At 42.5% G+C, this 24,349-nt stretch overlaps 1 protein-coding gene across 7 annotated transcripts in view; it reads right to left on the bottom strand.

The window, feature by feature from the left end:
- Positions 1-24,349, bottom strand: part of PTPRB (protein tyrosine phosphatase receptor type B) — a 110,357-nt gene that overhangs the window by 20,761 nt on the left and 65,247 nt on the right. For all 7 annotated transcript variants that reach the window (XR_004965917.1, XR_004965918.1, XM_036298465.1 and 4 more), the window contains 12 exons: positions 22,605-22,868; positions 20,872-21,135; positions 19,601-19,882; positions 16,009-16,287; positions 15,392-15,541; positions 13,108-13,351; positions 5,488-5,594; positions 2,477-2,576; positions 1,526-1,609; positions 1,405-1,422; positions 1,212-1,293; positions 530-620 (listed from right to left, as the gene is read on the bottom strand). Coding sequence is in view for 5 of the 7 variants with exons in the window: in XM_036298465.1 (XP_036154358.1) it covers positions 530-620; positions 1,212-1,293; positions 1,405-1,422; positions 1,526-1,609; positions 2,477-2,576; positions 5,488-5,594; positions 13,108-13,351; positions 15,392-15,541; positions 16,009-16,287; positions 19,601-19,882; positions 20,872-21,135; positions 22,605-22,868 (1,965 nt within the window). In the remaining 2 variants the exon portion in view is untranslated. The remainder of the gene's footprint in view (positions 1-529; positions 621-1,211; positions 1,294-1,404; positions 1,423-1,525; positions 1,610-2,476; positions 2,577-5,487; positions 5,595-13,107; positions 13,352-15,391; positions 15,542-16,008; positions 16,288-19,600; positions 19,883-20,871; positions 21,136-22,604; positions 22,869-24,349) is intronic.

Here is a 24,349-nt window from a genome sequence, read left to right as displayed (position 1 = left end):
TCGAACGACCCTTTCACAGGGGTCGCCTAAGACCATCCTGCATATCAGATATTTACATTACGATTCATAACAGTAGCAACATGACAGTTATGAAGTAGCAACGAAAATAATTTTATGGTTGGGTCACAACATGAGGAACTGTATTTAAAGGGCCAGAAGGCTGAGAACCACTGAGCTAATAGGATAAGGATGATTAAAATATGTAATAATTATTTAATAACAGTTGCTAACTGGAGACTTTGTTAGATAAACTTCAGTTGGCCTTTGCTGTTGGCCCTGTTACTACTAGGAGGCCTCCAAGGTGAAATGTCAACAGCAGAAGAGGCCTCTCGGGACCAGAATTGAAGCTTGTTGTTACCCATGTGGAGGGAGGGGCAATAACATCCACGTCATCCCTTTTTAAAGGCATTCAGAGCCTCAGGTCTCCCAAATCCACCCATACCGTATTTCTTTAGCCCATTTTATTCCTGGAAAAAAAGGAGGAAAGGCTAGAGGAAGACAGTATTACAAACTTCAACACGAAACTCACAGGGCAATATATTGTTGTATCGATTTTTCCCTCTGTTCTCCGGCAAGAGTGCAATATCACATGGTTGATTTCGACCCACGTCTTTTAAGTCCTATGAGGTCAAAAATAAATTTGCAAGTAGAGAATATGAAATAGAAGAAGACAAATCATACAATCCTTGAGGTGGATTACAATATGAGAATACGTACACTAGCTACTGTTCATGGAATGCCTGCTATTCTGTAGGTATTAGCTCTGGTCCCCACAGCAGTTCCACAGGAGGCGTTCTCATCTCCATTTTACAGAGAAGGCTCCAACAGGATAACTAACTTGCCCCAGGTCACATAGGTGGCAAAGCTGGGAACAGAACCCAAAGTCTGGGCACTTTTCGCCAAAGCCCATTATTTCCCAGTCAAGCAAATGGCCAGGGTAACTGAGAGCCTTAGGTTTGCATTTGCAATTTGTTCATTCTTTCTTATCATCGGATTCAGGGTTTGCTGCGCAAATCTGGAGATGAAATGGCGTGTGAGATTAGGTGGTATGTTGTGCGGGGAAGAGATTCAGGCATAAAAGAGCACTCAGCTGAGATCCTATGTGTCCTCCTAACTCCTGAGCCCAATCAGCCTGTGATTCCACAGGAAAGCTTGGGAGGAAACTTCTGCCAAGGACTAGGTGCCAAAGCATAACTGCATCTGAGTCGTACCTCATACTCCTTGGACAGAAGGTAGTTGGAGTCGGCCTGCAGCTTCATGAAGTGCCCTTCAAACTGATTTACTTTTATTGGGCTAGAATTAAAATAGAACCGAAGGAAAATTACTGAAGGAAACATGCCATAACCAGTTAGAGCTCCATTTCAAAAGCAGATACGATAGTAATTAATGAGTTTTCTCTCTTACCAAGAAGTTTTCCGGTTACTGTGAAAGGAAGCCAAGAGAAGAGAGACCTCATTAGTAAACCTCACATAATACAATCAACTCATCTTTCAGCAAATGGTGTGAAGGAAGATGTGGTGCTCACCCTTTCTGGCCCAGGTTCAAGTGGACAGACAATGGCCGATCCCGGCGGATGCTCAGCTGGGCAGAGGGCCTTTCTCGACCATGGCTGTAACATAAGGGAGAGGACTTACATTCTAGTTATGAGACATATTACATTAGGACTTCAACACATTTTCCATTTATGGTAAGGCTGTGCATGCTTGTGCATATATGGATTTTTCAGTATTCACGTAGATTGACACCCAGCGCTGTCTCTTTGTGGGGGGGGGGGGGGGAGAAAGGGATAGGAGGGGAAGAGAGGAAGAACATAAAGAAATAGACTTTTCCCACTCAGAAACGGATCTCTGCAATAGCTGAAGATTTGTCTTCTGGTTTTTGGCTACAGGTCACGATCACTTCCCACACTCTCAATAAAACTTTCCTTAAAAAAACCCCAGTAAACCTTAGATGCAAGACATGACATCAAGAGAGAACACAGTGTGCCAAATAAAAGAAATTCCCCAAGAGGAGAGAGTGTGGCATTGGGACCACATGCTTTGGTTCTTTTTGGTCTCTCCTTAAATTAGCACAGCAGATACGAGCCATAAAAGGGTGATGTCAGCCACACTTTTCAGCATATTTCAGCATATTACACAATTTGCACACATCTCTGTCTTCATGAGGAGATGGAACCACACACAACGTTTTTTGTTTTTGTTTTTTTTCCTGTGCACTTAGGTGTTTCACACTCAAATAAAGCTTCACACAACCCCCTAGTCATTTGGAGAGGGCAGAATTCATCAATGGTGTGTAGAGAGGCAGACAAAAGTGAGTCCCGGTTTTAGGGTTTGACTTTTGTTCTTCTTGAGAAGCAAAGGTGATTTAACTAAGAGAAATTAAATTATTTTTCCTTCTTACTGTTCAGGCTAAAGGGCATTTTCAGTTGCATGTTTAAGGTTCGGGGCCCAATCACTAAAGGGATCTTTGTACTCACCTAGTTCTCCGCCTGCAGATGAATAAGGCAACAACGGCCACCAGCATGCCAATTAGGAACAGACCAGCACTCACGCCTTCAATAACTCCAAAAAAAGGCTCTACAGCAATACAGATGGAAACAACAAACCCAGGTGGGCACATTAGTGCTAACAAACCAGGGAGCTAGAAGCTCTACCTTCCCGGGAACATTATTAAAGAAGAATTCAAACGATGCCCACACTGAGTCAGTTCCTATCTGAAGTATGGGAGTACGCAGCCGAGAAGATGAAACGCTGGTGGGTCATTATATTTTTGAAGTTAATGTTATTTAGCTTTTAAAGAGATTTTGGACTTGTTTGTGCTTGTATATAAAGCTTGGGGCCCTTAAAATAAATGCCAGCAGTTTGCCACCAAAATAAAAATGTTATTTCATTTGTATAAAACAAGTTACAGCATCTGGGACTTTAGCCAATCCAGTTCATGGCTGTGAGTTATTTTAACAAAATTTTATTTTTATTTTCTGGTATAATACTGCCACTGGGAGTTTAAGAGCAGGTAAGAGTAACCCATTTCTTAAATAGTTTTATTGAAATATAATTAATGTATCATACAATTCACCAGTTTAATTGTATAATTCAATGATTTTCAGTATAGTCACAGCGTTCTGCAAATATCACCACATACAATTCTGTAACATTTTCATCATCTCTCCCCCCACATCAAGAAACCCCATGCTCTTAGCTGTCATTCTCTATTCTCTCCTCTTCCTAGCCCTGGCAACCACTAATCTTTCTGTCTTCATAGATTCACCTATTCTGGACATTTTACATAAACTGAATCATAAATATGTATTTTTCTGTAATTGGCTTCTTTCATTAGCGTAATTTTTCAAGTCTCAGTCATATTGTAGCATTGATCAATATTTCATTCCTTTTTTATGGCTCAATAATATTTCATTCTATGGATATCTCACATTTTGTTATTCAATCATCCATTAATGAATATTTGGGTTATTATGAATAAAGCTGCTATGAACATGTGTTTACAGGGTTTTGTGTGGACATACGTTTTCATTCCTCTTGGGTATATACTCAGGAGTGGAATTGCTTGGTTAACATTTTGAGTAACTGGAAAACTGTTTTCCAAAGCAGCTACACCATTATTCATTCTCACAAGCAATGCATGAGGTTCCAATTTCTCCATATCCTTGCTAACACTCGTTACTGTCTTCTGGATTATAGTCATTCTACTGGGTGTGAAGTGGTTTCTTACAGTGGCTTTAATTTACATTTCCCTAATGACTTATGATGTTGAGCATCTTTCCATGTGTGTATTGGGCATTTGTTATCTTTTTTGGAGAGATGTCTATTCATATCTTTTGTTATTTGTCTTTTTATTATTGAGTTGTAAGTTACGAGTTCTTTACATATTCTGGATACTAGCACCTTATCAGATATAAGATTGGCAAATAGTCTCTCCTATTCTGTGGTTTCACTTTCTTCATGGTCTCCTTTGAAGTACAAAATTTTAATTTTGATTAAGTCCCATTCATCTATTTTTCTTTTATTGCTTGTGCTTTTGGCGTCATACCTAAGAAACCATTTTCTAACTCAAGGTCACAAAAATGTACTTGTTTGTTTTCTTTTAAAAATTTTATTGTCTCAACCCTTACATTTAAGTCTAGGAATTAGCCCATTTTTGAAGTTTCATTTTGTACCCTTGAATTTTTTATTCAATGTTGCTTTTCAAGACTCATGAAATCAATACAATCATCTTTTGTTTAAGGTGGTTAATATTCTTTTTAAAAATATATACTTACTATCTTCCTTTACTGAAGTCTACATATTTTTTACTGTATAACAATATTTCAAAGAGGAAAGACTTGTGTTTACAAAGCCTTTACTTAACATTAAATTATAAGCAAACATGTCTTAATTGTGTTCTGATCTCTTTTTGGCTTGAAAAGTGGGAGATTATGCCTATACTTGGCATAAGTAGATGGGGGTGTTTGTGAGGCTGAGTCATTTTTGTCCTGCAGCATGACAGACTGTTTTAGCTGTAAAGAAGAACTTCCTGAGACCAAGGACCATGGAACATGGGCTTCAGGGAAAGAATGGGGCAGATCATGGTAACGAGGAAAGACCTGCTGAACAATGATGCTATTCTCAGCCTTACTGAAATATTCCAAGGCAGTGCGGTGTACAGGTTAAGGATGCAGGCAGAAAGGGCCAGAACACCAGCTCTACTATCTTCCCCAGCTCTATTAGGCTTTATTCAGCATGGTCAGTGAAAGTGTCCTTGATAAGCCCAGAAATCTGAGTTCCTTTAACTCTTGGTGCCTCAGCCCTCACCTTTAAAATGGGGGTGATAACAGTATCCACCCAGAAGCTGAAGTTAGGCTTGGGTAAGTCATTCTGTGCACAATGCTTAAACCTACCTCCACAGAGTAGGCAACCTCGTAAGTACTAGCTGCCACTATTACTCAGGCTTTCCCTCTAACATACATGAGAAGTCTCTTTCATAAATTTATGGAAAGCCTTTTAAGGTAACATTTTTTATAGTGTGAAAACAATATATAACAAGCAAAAGGAAAAAAAGCTGCCTATAATCCCACTACTTTGAGATATTCCTTGTTAATACGTTGCTATTTTTTCTTCTAGTTTTTAAAATATATTTCTATGTATATGCACGTATGCATTCGAAAGCCTTTTGTATCTACTTATATTTTGACCTGTGCAAGCTCTTTATTTAAATGAATTTATTAAAAAATTTATCTTCAATAAAGATCTGGTACCTGATAAAAAAATCTGGTGCTTCTCCCTTTTCTAGATTAATTCTCCTTGGACCCGTTCTCCTACAGAAGTTGTGAATTCCTTGAACCCGCATCAATCCACAATCACATACAGATTAACTTCCAAGTGAAAATAAATGTTCCCCCCACCATCAGCCAAGTTGTAGACCTCCCCACGAGAGGTCTTTGTGGGTGACGGTGGTTGGGAGAATATGTGGGAATGGAAAGGCTAGCCTTACCTGACTCGGTGGTGATAGGCAAAGAGAAAAATGTGTCTGAATAGAGTGGCTTTGTGAATTCCTTTAGGTCCTCATCAAATAGCTGTGTAAAAGCCCGAATACTGATTCTGAAAAAGAAACATTTATTTAGGTACAAATTAGTGGCTGACCACAGTAGGGCTGATTGAAGAACGTGTTCAAGGAGAAACAGGGTGGGGACCTGTCAATATGGGCCGGATGTGAGTCATGGAATCAGACAGACTTGGGTTCATTCATTCATCCATCAAATATTTATGGAGCCCCTATTCTGTGTCAGACATTATGTTCCAGGGGCTGGAGATACTGCAAGGAAGAAAGTAAAAGTCCCTACCATCCCAGAGGTTACATTTTCATGGAAGATATCAGATAATACATATACAAATATAATATGCCAAATAGTGGCATGAACCATTAAAAAGACAGCAGCAGAGTAAGGGAGATGGAAAGCAATGGGACTGCTTTATTCATCATGGTCAATGAATGTCTCTGATAAAAGGATATGTGCACAGAAACCTGAGGAAGGGAAAGGAAGGAACCATGGCTGCATTTCAGACAGGTGCAAGGCTCTGAGGCAGGAACATGTCCGGGTGCAAGGAGGCCAGCGTGGCTGAGCACAATATATGAATGACGGAGAAATAGGAGATGAGGGCAGAGAGTTAGATGGGACTATGGAAGACCCAGAAGGTCTGGTGAGGATTTTGGCTTTTGTTCTGAGAGACCTAGGAAGCCACTAGGGGGTGCTATCAGGACCACTCTGGCTGCTGCAGCCTGGGAGCAGCAGTAAAAGAGCACAAACTAGTCAGCAGGGAATTGCTCAAGTCCAGGTGGGAGATGCTGGCTTGGACCAAAACGCAGTCATATTTATAGTGAGAAGTGTTGGATATTTCAAAGAAAGAGCTGAACGATTTGCTGGTGGACGTGCAGTATGAAAGGGTGGAGGCAAGAATGACTCCATATGATCTGGCTGAGGAGCAACTGGGGGAATGGAGGTGCCGTTTACTAACATCAAGGAAGTCCGTGGAGAATGTTGAGGGGTTCGGGAAGTACAGAGTTCATTTGCGGGGGCAGTAATTCTGGGTGCCTGTTAGAGCAGTCCGATGAGTCAAATGCCAATATTATCAGTATTCCTGTAATTGTTGATATTTTACTAAAATAATTACATATACAAATAACATTTTACACTGAACATTACATTACAAATAAAATTATGTATCTTCCCATCTTTTTGGCACTAGTTATTTTCTAAAGAGCCTTTTATCTAAAAATATTTTAATGTCATTGTCATAAAATATACTTAATGCCTTCTTTATATCTAATTGCTGAAGTTACAAAGAGATACATGCTCACTACTCTTCAAAACTAAAAAAACAATATAAAGAAATAAGGCCAATAGTAAAAGAAGAAAGCACATATTAAATGCAAATGAGGAATACTGCAATTTGGAGGAAACTATGTTTGGGCATAAGGAGATGGGGTGGCCTGGAGCACAGGATTCCAAATGGGGGAACAGTATGAAATCAAGTGGAAGAGCCAGCAAAGGACCACCTGGGAGAAGAGTGGTCCATATAGAGACTAGTGTGATAGTCCAGGCCAAGGACATGGGGCCTTGGTCTCGGGCAGTGGCAATGAGAACAGAAAGAAGACTGAAAGGCACTGAGAGGAGGTGCCAGACAAGACCTAGTCTGAAGAGGAGAAGGGGGAAATCAAGATGGTTCTAGGCCTAGCCGGTGTTGCTAAGTGGTTAGAGTGTTGGTCAGTACACCAAACGGTCACCAGTTTGATTCCTGATTAAGGGTACATACCTGGGTTGCAGGTTAGATCCCTGGCCCCAGGGAGGGTGTGTGCAGAAGACAACCAGTTGATGTGTCTCTCTCACATCCATGTTTTTCTCTCTCCCCCCCTCCTCTCTCCCTCCCACTTTCTTTGAAAAATCAATGGAAAAATATCCTCAGGTTAGGATTATTAAAAAAAAAACACAACTGTTCTAAGATTTTAGCTCAGGTCATTGGGAAGAAAAATGGCCTCACTGATAGAAATGGGAGCTAGACTAGGGGAAGAGGATGGGCTTTGCTTGGCATATTGGGGTTAGAATGACAGTGAACTCATTTAGAGCTCTCCATCTGGCATTTGGAGTTATTCCAGTCACCTGGGCTGGAGAGCTGCTGAGGTAGCTGTCCATGTGCCCATGTGGGATGGTGCCTGGAGATCAGCTGGCCCTAAATTCAATAAGCAAGCAAGGTGCAGCTCCTAAAACACTGAATTAGAACCCCAGCCTGGGTGAAAGGCCTACTGTACCTATCACAGGACCTAAATCTCATGTTCTCTGGGTGAGTCAGGTCCAGTCATACTCAATTTTGGGGGTCATAATTTAGGAAGCATAGAAATCATTGGGGTGATTGACCAGGATGATACAGAGAAGGCTTAGAGGAACATGATAGCTGACTTCATATTTAGGGAAGACTGCAAGTAGAAGAGGAAACAGACATCCTTATTTTCCTCCTTAAAGACAGGACTGAGCTCAGTAGGCTGGCGTCACAGAATTGTAGTCATGAAGTCACGTTCCAGCATCTAGAGTAGGAGCCACATAGGTAGTGAAGGGCTTAACGTTATTGAAGGGCTCTCAGCAGAGGCTGGAGGAAAACCAGCTCCCAGGAAAGCTATGGGACAGGTCTGCTGCACTAAGTTAAAGATTGGCCTGGTCCAGCTCTTGAGTTCTTTCTATCTTGAGATTCTCAGACTATAGGTTTACCAATAAAGTATCAGGCTTAAGAAAACAGAAACATCAATCAGAAAGGATATTTTCACCCCTATATTCATAGCAGCACAATTTACCATAGCTAAGATTTGGAAACAGCCTAAGTGCCCATCAGCAGATGAGTGGATTAGAAAACTGTGGCACATCTACACAATGGAATACTATGCTGCTGTAAAAAAGAAAGAATTCTTACCATTTGTAACAGCATGGATGGAACTGGAGAGCATTATGCTAAGCAAGATAAGCAAGTCCGAGAAAGATAAATATCACATGATCTCACTCATTTGTGGAATATAATGAACAACATAAATTGATAAACAAAAATAGAACCAGAGTCATAGAAGCATCAAACAGACTATCGAACCTATGAGGGAAGGCAGGGGGTGAGGGGGAAAGAGATCAACCAAAGGACTTGTATGCATGCATATGAGTGTAACCCATGGACACAGACATGGGGGGTGGGTGGGTGGTGAGGCATGTGCTGGGGGATGGGGGCAGCTGGGGAGAGGTCAATGGGGGAAAAAAGACTTATGTAATACTTTAAACAATAAAAAATTTAAATTTAAAATAAATCCTATATAATAAAAACCTAATATGCTAAGTGTCTGGTCATCCAGTCATCCATTCAACCAATCAAAGCGTAATATGCTATTGATATTCTAAGGCTGCTCAACTGCTCATTATGATGTGCACTGACCACCAGGGAGCAGATGCTCCAACCAGTAGGTTAGCTTGCTGCTGGGGTCTGGCTGATTGGGATTGAGCTAGATGGGCCGGATATGCCCTAGAGCCCTCCCATGGTCCCTCCCCAGCTGGCCAAGCTCCTGCGTCCCTCCCATCCCCCGTTGTGCGCTGGTGGGGTCCCTTGGCCTGGCCTGTGCCCTCTAGCAATCCGGGACCCCTTGGGGGATGTCTGAGAGCTGGTTTTGGCCCAGTCCCGCTCAACACAGGAGCTGCCCCCTAGTGGTCAGTACACTACCGCAGGGGGAGCACCTCCACGTCAGTTGGACATCCCCTGAGGGCTCCCGGAATGTGAGAGGGCACAGGCCGGGCTGAGGGACAACCACCCCTCCAGTGCATGAATTTCGTGTACCAGGCCTCTAGTAAATAAATCAAGTATAAGGCTTGGTTGCTATAGAAAAACCTTTTCTAGTGTTAATTTAAACCCTATGAAAATGAATGGAGGATTCATTTTTTCCTTTTTAAAAAGGCTAGATTTGTTGAACCCCAAAGTATCTGGGCACATCCTGTAATAATGCTGAAGTAGTAACAGGCTAGGAAACATTGTTCTGACCCTCTGTCCCCTCCTTCTAACTCATGCCCCCAGCCCTGCTTGAACCTGGACTACTTGCTCTTCTCTAAACAATCTGTGTTTTTGCTTCTGCACTTTGACTCACTCTGTTCCCTCCACCTTAATCCTCTGTCCCTATTTCCATATTTTTCCTACCACATCTGGCCCAGGGACTTTCAGAGAGGAGGCACCCTGTAGTGAATATATGATCAGCAGGATCAATTTAATAATAGAGTAAGATTATTTTAATGAATAGATATCTGATAGTAATTATTTCAAGTTTAACTGTGTCCAGAATCAGAAAATTCCACAGCACAAAGTTAGAGACCATGTGGTTTAGTTTCCTTCATTTGAGAAAAATGAGGTCAAGAGAAGCTGACTACCCGATTGTGGTCACATTGCTATTCTATTTAGAATAGAAACAAAACCAGATCAGCACTTTCCTAACCTCCAAACTACCTCTCACCCATCATGCTCTGCCCTTTCTCTTCCCACATGGAACCGTGCTAATTATACAACCGAATAATAGGAACCCAAATGAATGGGAACACATTACATGTACTGACATAATAAGCTTGTGTGTCAGCTAAACCGAGTGTTTTCCAATTTCTTTTCAATCATAATGTTTCTTTTTCCATGTCTCTTCCTGTCCACCTATTCTTTTTGGGAAAAAGGTACCTGACAGCATTGAAGGTCACTGTGGTGACTATCATTTTGAGAAGGCAGAACACTGACTCCCGGGGGCTAGGGCTCAGCCGCCCCTCGCAGGAGGCCACTTAGCATAGGGTTCTCCCATGCATTCTAAAAGGCCAGGCCTCCTCTCATCAAGCACTACTGTGGCATGCTTTCCACAGGACTGAACCAAGTGCACATTGGAGATATAGAGGAGAGGTATGTCCTAGCAAACAAATATCTACAGCATGAGTTGATTGCACTAGATTAAGAAGGTGTAACTTTTTAGGAGTATATCTTGACTCTCAAACATTTAATAAATGCTTTTTTTGTGCCTGGTACTTGTCATGTTGTTTCATCACCAACATCACATCTGTCTCCTCCATTAGACTGTGAGCTCTCTCAATGTAGTAAAGAGGGTAGGTGATTAAACAAAGGGTTGAAAGTCACTGGTAACCAGAGGGTTGATTAGAAGAATGTCAGGACTGGGTGTTGTGGAAATGGAGCTGAGGGTACAACTGCCCAGCAGTGCATTGACAAGGCGGGCGTGGGGCTGGCTGAAGGTTGAGCTGGCTTTTGGACTGTCTGAAGGAATTCAGCCGCCAAAGAAGGGATTGGCAGCATCCTAGATAGAGCGAAAAGAATGTGCGAAGCCTCAGGTCAAAGAGAGCCATGTCATGTTCAAGAGAACTCTCAGGAGTGAGGAGTAGAAAAGGGCAGGGGATACTTGGGAAAATGGTGGGAGACAACGCTGACCAGGAAGATGGGAGGGGAGAAGGCGAGGACTTTGTGTGCCTTGCTCTGGAAGGCTGTGGGGTGAACGGGGATCACCGGAAGACCTTAATCTAGAAGGCACGTGACTAGGTTCGATCTGTTCCCCAGGACAACTCTGCAATGTTCTGTGATGAAAACATGAGGGTGAAAGAACTGAAATACTGTTTATAAAGCTAATGACCAAAAAATGGCAGGCCTGTGGCAGCTGCTATGGGCAGGAAGGAATGTGCCGGGAGCCTGGCAGGCTCTGGTCTAGATGCAAACTGTCTATAGCTTCTTGTTCTCTCTCTGAAATGTTGTGATGAGTCATTTTCTCTCCTCTCTCAAAAAGCAAACAAGCAAACAAACAAAAACAGCCTCACCTTTCCTCCTCACAAAGAGAAAATGGCGCCTCGGAGACTTTTGCTGTGTCCTTGAGCCCAAGTGTCTAAGGAGCTCAGACACTCTTGATTCTTATAGGACAGTGATGGCGAACCTATGACACGTGTGTCAGAGGTGACACACGAACTCATTTTTTGGGTTGATTTTTTTTGGTTAAATGGCATTTAAATATATAAAATAAATATCAAAAATATAAGTCTTTGTTTTACTATGGTTGCAAATATCAAAAAATTTCTATGTGTGACACGGCACCAGAGTTAAGTTAGGGTTTTTCAAATGACACGCCGAGCTCAAAAGATTCGTCATCACTGTTACAGGACCTGAAGGATGCCAGCGTTCTGATCTCTCGTATTTCTCCTTTGCTCTGTCCGAAATCTCACTTCCTTCAAGTAAACTTATAATGGTCTCTTCCTGAAGTAAACATCACTAGTAAGTTTGGTCTGGAGGTGCAAATCTTGGCTAGGGTGGCAATATCATCTTTGTGGTGAGTCCTGGGCAGAGGTAACTCCACAGAGTTCCTGCCCAAAGTGAGCGCTCTGTTTTAGGAAGAAAACCACTGGCCTTCCTTAGTTGATGTGAGGAAGGAGCTAAGAGGGCTCTCAGGCCCTGGCTGATGTTGCTCAGTAGCTGGAGCATTGGCCTGCACACCAGAGGGTCTCAGGTTCGATTCCTGGTCAAGGGCACATCCCTGAGGTGTGGGTTCACTCCCCATCCCCCCGGTCAGGGCAAGTGTGGGAGGCAACCAGTCTATGTGTCTCTCACATATCGATGTTTCTCTCTCTCTCTCTCCCCCCTCCCTCCCTTCCACTCTTTCTGAAAATCAATGGAAAAAATATCCTAAGGTGAGGATTTAAAAAAAAAAAAAAAAGAGTGCTCTCAGGTGTGATGTCAGGTCACTGTCTCCTTTTGAAGCTGACTCAGGGGCGATACTCAAAATATGAGTCAACATACCAGGGCACTGACCAACAAGAATAGACACTGCCCATGGAGGACCTGACTGGTGGCCTATTGGTTAGTATCAGCTCTGGGAACACACAACAGAGAAGGCACATCCCTTGCAGATGAGCCAATCTTGGATGCCTGTATCTATAGGTTCTCTTGCTCTTGAGGGCCCTGGTTTGGGATGCTGTGCACTTCTGCCAGTTCCTGCAGCTGGGAGGGGCTGCTGGCTGCAGTAGTGCTTCCTGGGGCCAAGCAGCATCCCCTTTAATTTGCCTTCTTAGGGTGAGGAGGGGATATTCCCAATCATTCAGGGGCCTCCGCCTTCAAGAGTTCTGTCTGGACCAGAGAGCACTTTCATCTTTTTATGCCTTAGAGGGTAAATGAATCGGTGTAATCTGAGTCCTCATTAAAAGTGGAAACTAAAAGCTCATACTCCTTGTGTCTCCCTACACTCCATCTTTCTAGTTGGACATTGTCACAATCCTTAACCTGGGAATTGATTTGGCTTGTACTAAGGAAGTTTTAGGAGAAAGAACAATCTGTTAAGAACCTTCAATTCTTCACATAATGAATGAGAGCTTTTGCGCAATGCTCAAGGTCCTTTTTACACATTCCCTGGGAATGGAGGCAGGAACACAACTTTTATAAATTACCCAGTAAAACATAGAGCACTCTTGTAACGTAGGTGATTAATCTGCAGGAGCTTGTGTGCATCAGCGGCCCAGCCAGCCGAGCGCCTAGTAATGTAGCATATCCCTCCCAGCAAGAGGACGGCAATACATCTAACCTGTAGGCAGTGCGCGGCTTCAGCGGTCCGTCACAGAATTTTAGCTGATTGGGATCACATTTTCCACCCAGGCTCTCCATCTCTGCTCCCAGCTTAATGTTAAAACTCTTGGAGTTGCTGTCAGGACTTTCGGCACATTTGCTGGCAAAATAATTGGTCTGATACACGCGAATGGAGGCGTTGTGCCTGTACTCCAGGTAGGAGGGCAGAGGGTGCTGCTGTTCCGGCTTCAGCTCGTCACTGCCTGGAGGACAAAAGCCACAGTGAAGACTGACTTTCTTGTGGCCTCAGTGGTTTCTACTGAGAATTCTAAGGCTGACTCCTCACCCTCTCTGGTCATTCCCAGCATCTGTGATCTCGAAGGATGCTGTGAAATTCTCCCAATGAAAATAATTTTAATTCATTTTTTTCTAAAATGAATGATAGTGTATAAACAAAGATATACATATATATATACATACATATATATGCCATCATTTTTCTTGCAAATAAAATGTGTGGGTGAGAGGATATCTCATTAAACCAAATGATAACATGCCCACAACTCCAGAAAGTTAAACACTCCCCACTGTGAGAGTCAACCCACGCAATAAGCTTGCCAATAATCATTGTAGCTAAGCTAATAAGGAAATCCCTATGACCTGGGAAATAGGAAAAAGATAAGAGAAATCAAATCCAAGGCCAGAGCAGTCGCCCCACCAGCACGTTCCAGGCGCCACGCCCTGCTGATAACTGCTCAGGGTACAGGACTGTTATCTTGAGTACAGTTTAATCCTGGCTCAAATTTGGCCCCTCATGCCGATCACTTCCCAGAACTCTTCCCCTGTCCACCCAGCCTGCTGTGTGTTTTGGCTCTGCAAACCAGTTTTGATGTTGGCTGGAGGAAAGCATAATTAGGAAGATAAATATTATGGAGATCGCATACTATTTACAATGAATTTCAAGAAGTGGTATGGGGGTTCATGGCATCCTGGACTCTTGTTTCATAAAATTTGCTCAAAATGAGTGGATCTTGGAAATATTATCTTGTTGGCAGTAGTTGAAAAGGAAAGTGGCCTTTAGGATGCGTGCATATGCGATAAAGGCCACTTATGTGAGCAGGATTGTTATCTTAGATCACCAGGGGAGCACCGCCACTCTCCATGGGCATCAATAACTGAAACCCACCTGCCGAAGAACACAAGGCTGCTCTCTGGGGTCTGACTTCTTCACTGCCTTATATTCACGTAGTAAAACATCACCTCCACTGCAGCCCACTTAAATCTAAAGTCGCTGCACAGTTCAATTTATCTCCAGTTATGAGGTGTAAAGAAACCTGGGATGCACCACTGACTCTTGAAATTATTTAATTAAGTATGCATACCCAGATTTAATACAATTAAATAAGATGTAAAAGCGCATGGACGGTTAGCTATCTAAAATACGATTTAGCTCCAACATTTGTCAGCTTTAAAGTTTCCCATTGCCCACAAATGGGTTACAATTGTCAAAGATGCTTAAGAAACTCATGTGCAGACCTTAAAGAATTTTGAAAGACATAAAACATGCAAAATATATCAATGCCGTTCCAGACACAAACATCTGTTTTGGAGAAATAACACACAAGACCTCAATGGCAAATACATTTACAGGCATGTGGACACCAATGTACAATGCTCCTGTATTTTGATAAATGCTGATGTATGTAGTAATCTCTGAGGATCATACTCGGTGGTTGTATGGAATGTTGTTTCAACAATCACCTAGTATTTGCCTAGTCCACAGGCATTAAGTAGACACAGAATAATTTGAGGATGAAAGAACTAGAGAATAAAACATACATTGAAGAAAATGCAGTAGAGAAAGGAGGAATGCTTTTTATGATCATCTTTTTCCTCCCTCAAGCTTTTGAGTATTTTTGTGAATTGGTGGGTGGTTTGGGACATGTGATTGGTGGGGGTATTTGAGACAGAGATGGGGGAAGACAGTTATAGCATATTGCTGCTTAATGGCAGACCAAAAGAGCAGTGAACAGGACTGAATGAGTAGTGAAGAAGAGTGAATGAGTCTGCACATGCAGTGCACTTCCAACAGTGCCTGACACATAGTATGGGCTCAGTAACTGATGGTTACAGTTATTACTGTTGTGGTTGCTATTATTATCATTCACCCATTGAATAATTACACCCAGCTCTTTATTGTTGAAAGAGCCTTTGAACAGTTTTTTTTGTTACATCTCCCTGCATCCCCATAGTGGCTTTTGAGAAAGCAATGCTGCGTCTTGGAGTTGAGGGAATTCGCTTACCATCAGCTTCTCTCACTACCACCGTGAAGTACTTCACAGCTCCATTGGTGTCGCTGAACCAGCTGCAGTTGAAAGTAAAGTTGATGGAAGATTTGCTAATTAGCACGTCCTTTTTATTCACACGGATATGCGGAGGTGGAGGAGGAGGGCCTGAGGAAGGGTGGAGAGAGAAGCAAGAAGGGTCACAACTCTGCTTTTACATAGAAACAATATGTGAGGTGTTGATACATCTTCTCTCTCTCTCTCTCTCTCTCTCTCTCTCTCTCTCTCTCTCTGTTATGTGCACACACACTTGCGTGCCTGCATTCAATCAAGAAAACCCCTCCTCTCCCAATGGGAGCAGGCCTGAAGTGATGTGCCAGAGGCACATTAAACATAATGAAAGAGGCAGCTCCATGAGCGCTCTAACTGTATCGGTAAATGCTAACTCATTTAGGGTCCTTAAGATCTTTTAGCTTGTTTGCTGCAGGGTACCTTACACAGAGAAATGCTTCCATTTCCCCGGCCTTTTAGGTCCTCTAAGTGACAAGACACGCTAATGTGGAAGTGAACTGTATGCAAGTGGACAGCAATGACGAACAGGACAGCGGACTACGCACACCTCCGGGGACACTCACGGTCTATCATCGTGATGGTGCTGTCTTCCACCACCTCACTGGTCACGCCAGCTGACTGCACCTTGATGGACACCAGGTACCTCTTATGGGGCACGAGCATCATAATACTGAGCAGAGATTTTTCCTTCTCCAGCTTTCTGGAAAACTCAACTTCTTGAGTGTCCATTTTCCGGCATTCAATGCTATACCCGTCAAAGTCAGAATCAGGAGGGATCCAAGAGCAGGCAATGGCCGTGGAGTTCTGAGGCCGGCAATGCAGGTTTTGGATTTTGTCTGGCTCTAAAGGAGAGAGAGGAAGGGACACTTTTCATAATGCTGTGAGACACTTTTTTTTTTTTTTTTTAGCTTCTTTGGGTCCAACTAGCTCAGAGATCTAAAGAAATAATTCCCCAAGTTAATTTGGATTGTTTTTCAAGGAAAAAAATATTCTCATAGGCCTCTAAGGGAATGTCTGCCTGCCACACCCTATTTTGAGAAACATTAAAAGTTAAAGTGCTGTTCCTTTAAAAAAATCACCAGATACCAATGTGACTGGAAACACAAATGTGCACATGGGCAGTGAAATCAAGTGGCAGAAGTCAGATAGAGGGTCAGGCAGAGTAAAGGAGAGGTCAGAAGTGCAGATCAGCCTGCCTGAATTCAGATTCTATTTACCAGCTGTGCGTTCTTGGGCAAGTTACTTAACACATCTGAGCCCCTCTGTAAAGTAGGGAAGTTAAGATAACATGATTACTGTGATGATTCAATGAGTTGAAACATGCACAGCCTCCTAGAATAGTGGCTGGTATAGAAATTGCTCAATAAATGAGGGAATTAAGAAATGGCATTGCTGGCCTGTTACCCTCTGGGCTCTGGCTTCTGTCCCCTCTTCCATTTTCTGCCTGCCCTTCCCTGCTCACATGCCATGGAACCGAAACTGCTTGTGTTCTGCATGGAGACCATTCTGTCCCAGGCCCCTATGCTATGGTCATTCGGTTTCTTTTGCCTAACAGAGTGCCTGACCCCAGTAGGGACTCAGTGAAGAGAAGCTGGTCTTACTTATTGTGAATGACAAAACAATGAGTAAAAGATTCAGTCGGGAAGAAAAGCACTTAAGTGACTGTCAAGGTTAATAAGAAACTCTGTAGGCTGCCCCAATCAGTTGCATGCCTACCAATTTCTAATTATTTATATATCTATAAAGTGAAATTGTATGATTTAGATAAGTAATTTTCAAATTGTAATTTTAGCAGTGGAGCCATTTAAAAAAGAATAGTTCTCAGTTCCCTGGTCTGTAGAATCAGAGGAGTTCTGGTCTGTGTTTGAGGTGTGCATTGGGCTCAGGGGTGCTACACTGGGGTGCTCTCTCTACGACCTCCCTTGCATCCCCCAGACATTTCCAAGGAGCCTTCAGGCTCTGGAATAGAACTTGAAACCTAAGTCTAGACCACCTTATTTCATTCCAGGAGTTAAAACCTTCATAAAGATTAAAAGTTAAAAGCCTGTCCCATTGTCCTATTGACCACAGCACACAATATAGTAACAATCCCCAGATGGCAATAATCAATGGCATCAACCCATCAAAAGGCTCACAAAAGAATTGGCATTTGAGACAAGCAATAACTGTGTCTTTTCAAACATTAACTGCTTGTTAAACTTTGGAACTCCTTTCAAACCAAATCAGAGCTGAGACCTAAAGACATCCTGCCTAACCCATAACTCTGATAATTTGCACAAAGGATAATATGGAAACTGGCTTCCACCTCTTCCCTCAGTTCCTTCTCCTCCTTTTCACCTGTAAGTCCCACCTGCCTTCCAAGACTCAGGTCCCGCTCCCATTCACTAAGAAATGAGTGCCTACTATGTGCAAGGTGCTCTTCTAGGGTCTATGAACAGTAGAGAGGTGAATACGACATTAGCCTTAACCTCTAGGAAGGGAGAGGACTCCAAAACAGCCATAATACAAGGCTGAAAGGAGATTGTCCCAGAAGAAATGGAAAAAGAAGATGCTGTGTGGTGACAGACACCTTTTTGCTGCTGGCCCTAGTGGTGGGCAGGAGATAGCAAAGGCCTCTGGCAAAGATGACAACTCGCCCAGATATCGGGAAGGGCATTTTAGACAGAGAAACCATGCACCCAGCTGCTGAGGGTGGGGCTGGGAGGTGTGGGAAGGTGGTTGACCCTGAATGACCAGTTATTCATCATGGCTGGAGCTTATTTGTGAGTAACTGGCTATTGGAGTGATTTATAAAAGAATGATGATAAGCTTCTATTTTGCTTAATCCTCTTATTTTGGGGTTTCTGTTACCCATAGCCAAACCCAACCCTAACTAATGAAATCCTCAAAGTTCCATCAGCCATTCCTCATAAAATTCAGCGCCAGATCCCTCTGCATGCTGGTTGCTCTCCTCATGGGCATGCCCCAGGTGGTAGATGACACTCTTAAACTCTAGCATCTAGGACGGAACACAATACTCCAGATGTGATTGGACCCAGCCTCTACTGAGCTCTTAACTGCGCACCTGTCATTCAATCACACAGTCACAGCAAACCACTGAAAACCCACCCCAAGCTTGCTATAAGCAAAACCTGTTAGTTTTTCTTCACATATTTCTCTTGAATCTGGTCTTTGGATACAATATGTAGCACAAATGATAATTGTTATAGCACTCAAGTTTGTTGAATAAACAAAACAACTACTTGCATAAATTTCTAATTTCCAGCTAGGTATTTTCTCAATAACCACTATCTGATCTGAGAAGCTACATTTACTAGGTATTATTGAAAAATAAATACTTGAATTGAGGTTCCTATTCTGAAACACCTTTGTTTCTTTCAGGTTAGTTCATTGATCCCAAAATGCCTTTGAGAAGAAACTGATACATATTTCACTGTTAAAAATATTTTTCTCTTCAGTTTTGTAACAATATGTCCTAACCGATCTCTCTGCGTCTAGTTTGCCTCTTTTAACCTATTCTTTACACTGTACCCAGAGTGGCTTTCTAAAGTACAAATCTGATTATGACATCTTGGCCAAAAATTCTTCAGTGGCTCTGATTGATTGAGGATAAAGTTCAAAGTCGTTACAATGGCTCACAAGACATTTGATGACCTGATTCTCCTAATTGCACCTTTTATGCTTTTGCCAACGAAACTCCTTTCCATTCCTCTCTCCTTCCTGGTCTTGGAATATTTTAGTCTCTCTACCTGGAATATTTTCCACTTCTTTCCCCGTCTCCACCTGGTGGATCTTACTCTTTCCTTAGGTTTTGATTTGGATGTTTCTTCTTCCTGGAAGCTCCCTTGCATTGGGTCAGTGCCACTACATGGGTTTCTACAGTGCCAAATGCTTCCTTCATCACACCCAAATGAAATTGCTTTTAAAGATGATGCCTCCCACTCGACTGTAAGCTCTCTGAGATTTTTCTTTATTGTTCATTATTGCTAGTATATCAATAAATGAACAAATCTATAGATAATTCTGCCTGGATTCAATCTAACCAATTCCAAGTAAAAATGTAGATTTAAATCAAGCCCGGTTGGAATTACATGTTGTAACACATACTTCCTTCTCATTCCATTTGAGAACCGAGAGTAAGAAAACATGTCATACTTGTCCTCACAGATCCAGAAACTGGTCTGCTGTAGGTTTTCCAGGAGTCTCCGCTGACAGTCTTGACACTGAACTGATAGGATCTCCCTGGACGAAGACCATACACGATGCGTCCCTCTGATTTTCTGTTGCTGTAGGGGTTGAAGACCGTGATTGCATCTCTGGGTAGCCACTGCACCTCAAAGTCGTCGTAGTCTGTCCAGTCTGGTGGCCCCTTCCACGTGATGGCCAAGGATGTGTTTGCAACATCAGCAAATGACATAAGACTGGGAGGACTTGGGGCTGTATGTAGAAGAACGTGAAAAATCATGTAATCACTTCTATGCCATGACATATGCCAATAAGATAGCTGAGCGACATCAGACATACTTAAATGTACTTTGTAGGAGGAAATAATATAATATAATAATAGGAGCTTTACTATGTGGAAGACACTGTCCTCAAGTGTTTTATGTACATTTTTTTTTTCATTTTCATAACCAGAGCTTCCTTACCAGAGTGCTGCCCTAAATGGGTGTGCCCTGAATGGGTTACAAGTGTGCAAAGGTATTAATACTATCATATTTTGAGTTGTGAGGACTAAAGTCCAAGATTATGTCCAATTTCAGATGGCTCTGTCCATTGACCCCAGATTGGCACACACATATATTAATGTTGTCTATGTGTGCCTAAGAAATTAAAAAAAAAATTAGGAAGCACTGCTCATAGCCACACAATGATGATGTATGTGATTATCTCCATTTTACAGACAAGAAAAATTGAGGCTTAGAGATGCTCAGTGACCTTCCCAGTTTCACTTAAGTCAGTGGCAGAGTTAAGCTAAGAACCTAGATCATTTTAACCAAATTCTGTTTCCTTTATCCACTGTACCATTGTGCTTTTCCCCCCAGTTCAGGGGTTAGCACATGGCACATCCTTATTACTTATGTTTCTTCTTATTAAAGCCATAATTAAAATATGTCTTTGGCCTGGCTGGTACAGCTTAGTGGGTTGAGCTTCATCCTATGTACCAAGAGGTCACTGGTTTGATTCCCAGTCAGGGCATATGCCCAGGCTGCAGGCTCCATCCCCAGTAGGGTGTGCAGGAGGCAGCCGATGGATCTCTCAATGTTTCTCTCTCTCTCTCTGTCCCCCTTCCTCTCTCTCTAAAATCAATAAAAATATATTTAAAAGCAGCAGCAACAACAAAACAACAAAACAAAACAAAACAAAACACGTCTTTGGAAGCTACTTCCCACCAATACTTGGCCATTGGCAATTGGGCTTCTTACCTGTTCTGCTCTGCCCTGTGACCTTGTTGCTGAGCTCTCCACTGTGAGTTACCACACACAGGGTGTACTTCCTTCCAGGAACAAGGCCATGAAAACGCCACTCCGTCAGGTCCTTTTCTTTCCAGTTTTCCTTCTTCGTGCCATTGGGATTATAGAGAATCAGCTCATAGAAGTCGAAGTCCCCAGGGGCTGGACTCCAGCTAAACCAGAGACTGTCTGTCATGTTCCGATTGGATCCCTTGAGGTTACTCACAGAGGCTGGGACTGAAACAGAGGGAGAGCCCTTACCAAAGACAAAGCAGAAACAAAGGCATTTTGGCCCACAGGTGAAAATATGAGCTGCATTGGGCATATGGGAGAATAGCTCCTACTGCAGAGTCAGACCTTGCCTACATCTCAGCTCACTCAGGTTTAGGAGAATGTGGTACAAATTAAAATAGAACAAAACACAACAGGTGGTGACCTTTGTATGCTTGCCACATGAACTTTAATGGACATATAAAATGAAATCTTCAGAAATGATTAATTAAAACTGGTCAAGCAGCTTATACCTGAACTCATAAAAGGCCCTAAAAGTGTTCACAGAAGGTCCCAGCCCTTGCAGTCAGGCCCATGTCACCGTGGCCGCCGCACCATAACGTCCCTCTCTGAGTCTCCACTTCCTCTCCAGCTTTAAGTTCTCAGTACTCTTATGCTCTTTCTCACCAATATCTTTATTAACAGTTGCTTCTACCTTTATATAAATTGGTTATGCTGGCACCTGTCCCAAGGGTATTTGAGCATCATCATCCTTTGAAGAATGAAGACTGTTGTCTCTAGTTAGAGGAACTGGAAGCATTAACGTGCAGAGCATAAACTGCTCTGGAAATGGTAACACATAGGCAAGTCTATTCACGGTTTAGGCTTATCTGCTGCTCCATTTCATTCCCTTCAAAAGACAAACGTAGGACTTCTGTTGGGCGCCTGGAATGTGCTCTTCACATGGCTTCCCTCAGGTTTCAGCTGAAATGCCTGCTCTGTCTAGTTTCTTGTCCTGCCAAGTAGTTCTCTGTCACAATGTCATACTGTTTATCCCCTTCACAGAATTTCAGGTGTTCCAAAATCATCTCCCTTTAAAATCTGCTGTCCCTTGCCCCTCTCCATCCACTAATGTAGAGCTCAATGAGGTTAGGGGTGTCATCTCTCTTGTTCACTGTCATGTTCCAGACTTGAGCCCAGTGCTTTGGACACAACAACAAAAACTAATGTCAAATGAAAAATAATTTTGAATAGAAAAATGAGAGAATAGGCTCAAATTATGGAATAAGAGAAGGTCCAGATTCCTATTTGCATCCCAGAGAGATGTTTCTCCCTCTTGTTTTCCTGGAACTCTTGTTGTTCACTTCATCCAGCATTGTGGTTTTGATTCCCAGCAGTCTTTGCTTATTGGTCCCATTTGTAGTTGTCCTTCTCGGGACCTGTCCTCTACTCCATCTATGTCTTGTAGAAAGATTAAGGGCACAGCTTGGATTATAAATAACCCTCTTCGAAGTAGAGGAACGAGATTCATTTTTTCATCAACCTATGAGGTAAACAAGCGGAGGCAACCGAGCAGAAGGCAGTGCAAAAACTATAATCAAAGGTCTGACTTAGGGTCAGAAAGCCTGACGGTCACAAATTTCATGTAAAGCTATATCCTGGGTAGAATAGCAACTATTGTGATAATTTTCTCAGTGCGTGGGCCCCGGTCTTACCTGTCCTTCCGAATATGAAGGACTCATTAGACAGCTCCCCACTGTGAGTTACTATCACCATTTTGTACATTCGACCTTGCAGTAAGTTCTGGAAAGAAAAGCTCTGGACTTGTGGGTCAACTTGAGCTCTGTCCTGAAGAGTTCGATCTGGGTTGTACAGAAAGATGTTGTACCAGTTGAGCTCTCCCTCTGAGGTGGTCCAGGTGAAGGACAGGTGTCTGGTGGAGTTCTCTGTGATCCTCAGGTTGGTGACAGCTGCTGGCACTGGAAAAGTTGAGGAGCAAGAGAGTGAGATTGAGTTTTGGCATGTCCATGACACAGCCTATAGCGTGGCACCTGGATGAGTTCACTCAAGCAAATAGTTCAAAACACATGGTTCCTGCCTTTAACAAATAGTGACTTCATGGAGACATTAAAGTAAATACATACATCTAATTATTGATTCTGAAACTGTTCATTTTAAAAACAAAACCACAAAAGAACAAGGAAAATCAGTAATGGGAAAGTATCTTCAAATATATTTTTTGAGGGGGGGGGTATATAATAAATGTTAATCTGACCTGTGTGACTAAATGTCTTTCTAATTTTAAGAGCTATATCAGAGATAAAAACAAAACAAAACAAAACAAAACAAAACAAAAACTGTCTCTGAATGCCTTCTGGGAGCTAGGAAATGACCATGAGAGGGAAGGATTGTGGGGAGGAAAGACTGGTGGGAAAGAAAGGGAAAGGCAAGAGAAGCAAGAGGAAAGAGAAGCAAGAGGAAAGTCCAAACTATTTTTAAAAAAAGTTTACATTAGGATTTTGCAATCCCATTTAGTGCTACCTGTTGGTGAAAGCAATCAAATGCCAACTGAAATCACCAGCTTTGACACTGTTGGTGCAGATGCTTCCTGATTCCACAGAAGTCTTCAGATGCAGGTGGAAACAGACCAGGGCATTTGTCTCGGTCTCTCTTGAGTTCTTTTCCCTCCACTGAAAACACCTTCTCAGGCTCTTTTGCTTCCTTCTTCTCCTTATGTCAGGCACTTAAAAGTTGGTGCTGTCCATGGTTCTATCCTCTCTCCCCTTCATATCTTATAACAATAGCTAAGCAATCATTCTCATTCACTTTATGAATTACTATGGTCTGAATGTTTGTGTTCCCCCAAAGTCATATGTTGAAACCTAACCCCCAAGGTGATGGTATTAAGAGGTAGAGCCACTGGGAGATGATGAGGTCATGAGGGTGATGCCCACATGAACAGGATTAGTGCCTTAAAAAGAGGCCCCAGAGAGCTCTCGCCTCTTTTCATCATGTGAGGACACAATGAGAAATGCTATCTATAAACCAGAAAGCGAGTCCTCACCAGATACCCAATCTACTGGTGCCTTGATCGCAGACTTCCAGCCTCCAGAACTGTGAGAAAGAAGTATTTGTTGTTTAAGCCACTCAGTTTATGGTATTTTTGTTATAGCAGCTTGAACAGACTAAGATATGGATTTAATTAGACTTTTTATCCAAATCTCTATCTCTCACTTTTCTGAGCTGGGACCCATATTTTCAATTACCAATAATCACCTCCCTATGAAAGTCATTCAGACATCTCAAACTCAGTCCAAAATGGAATCCTGTATATTCCTCCTTGAAACTCCCTCTTTCTGTGTCTCTCATCTAAATTCATGGCCTATATTCTACCAAACACGCCAGGTAGGAACTCCAGAATCTCCTGTTCCTCCATCTGCACTCCACTTAGTCACCAAGT

This window comes from Myotis myotis, unplaced genomic scaffold (genome assembly GCF_014108235.1).
Source record: "Myotis myotis isolate mMyoMyo1 unplaced genomic scaffold, mMyoMyo1.p scaffold_m19_p_3, whole genome shotgun sequence".
NCBI lineage: Eukaryota > Metazoa > Chordata > Mammalia > Chiroptera > Vespertilionidae > Myotis > Myotis myotis.
This window is presented reverse-complemented; position numbering and strand designations above follow the sequence as displayed.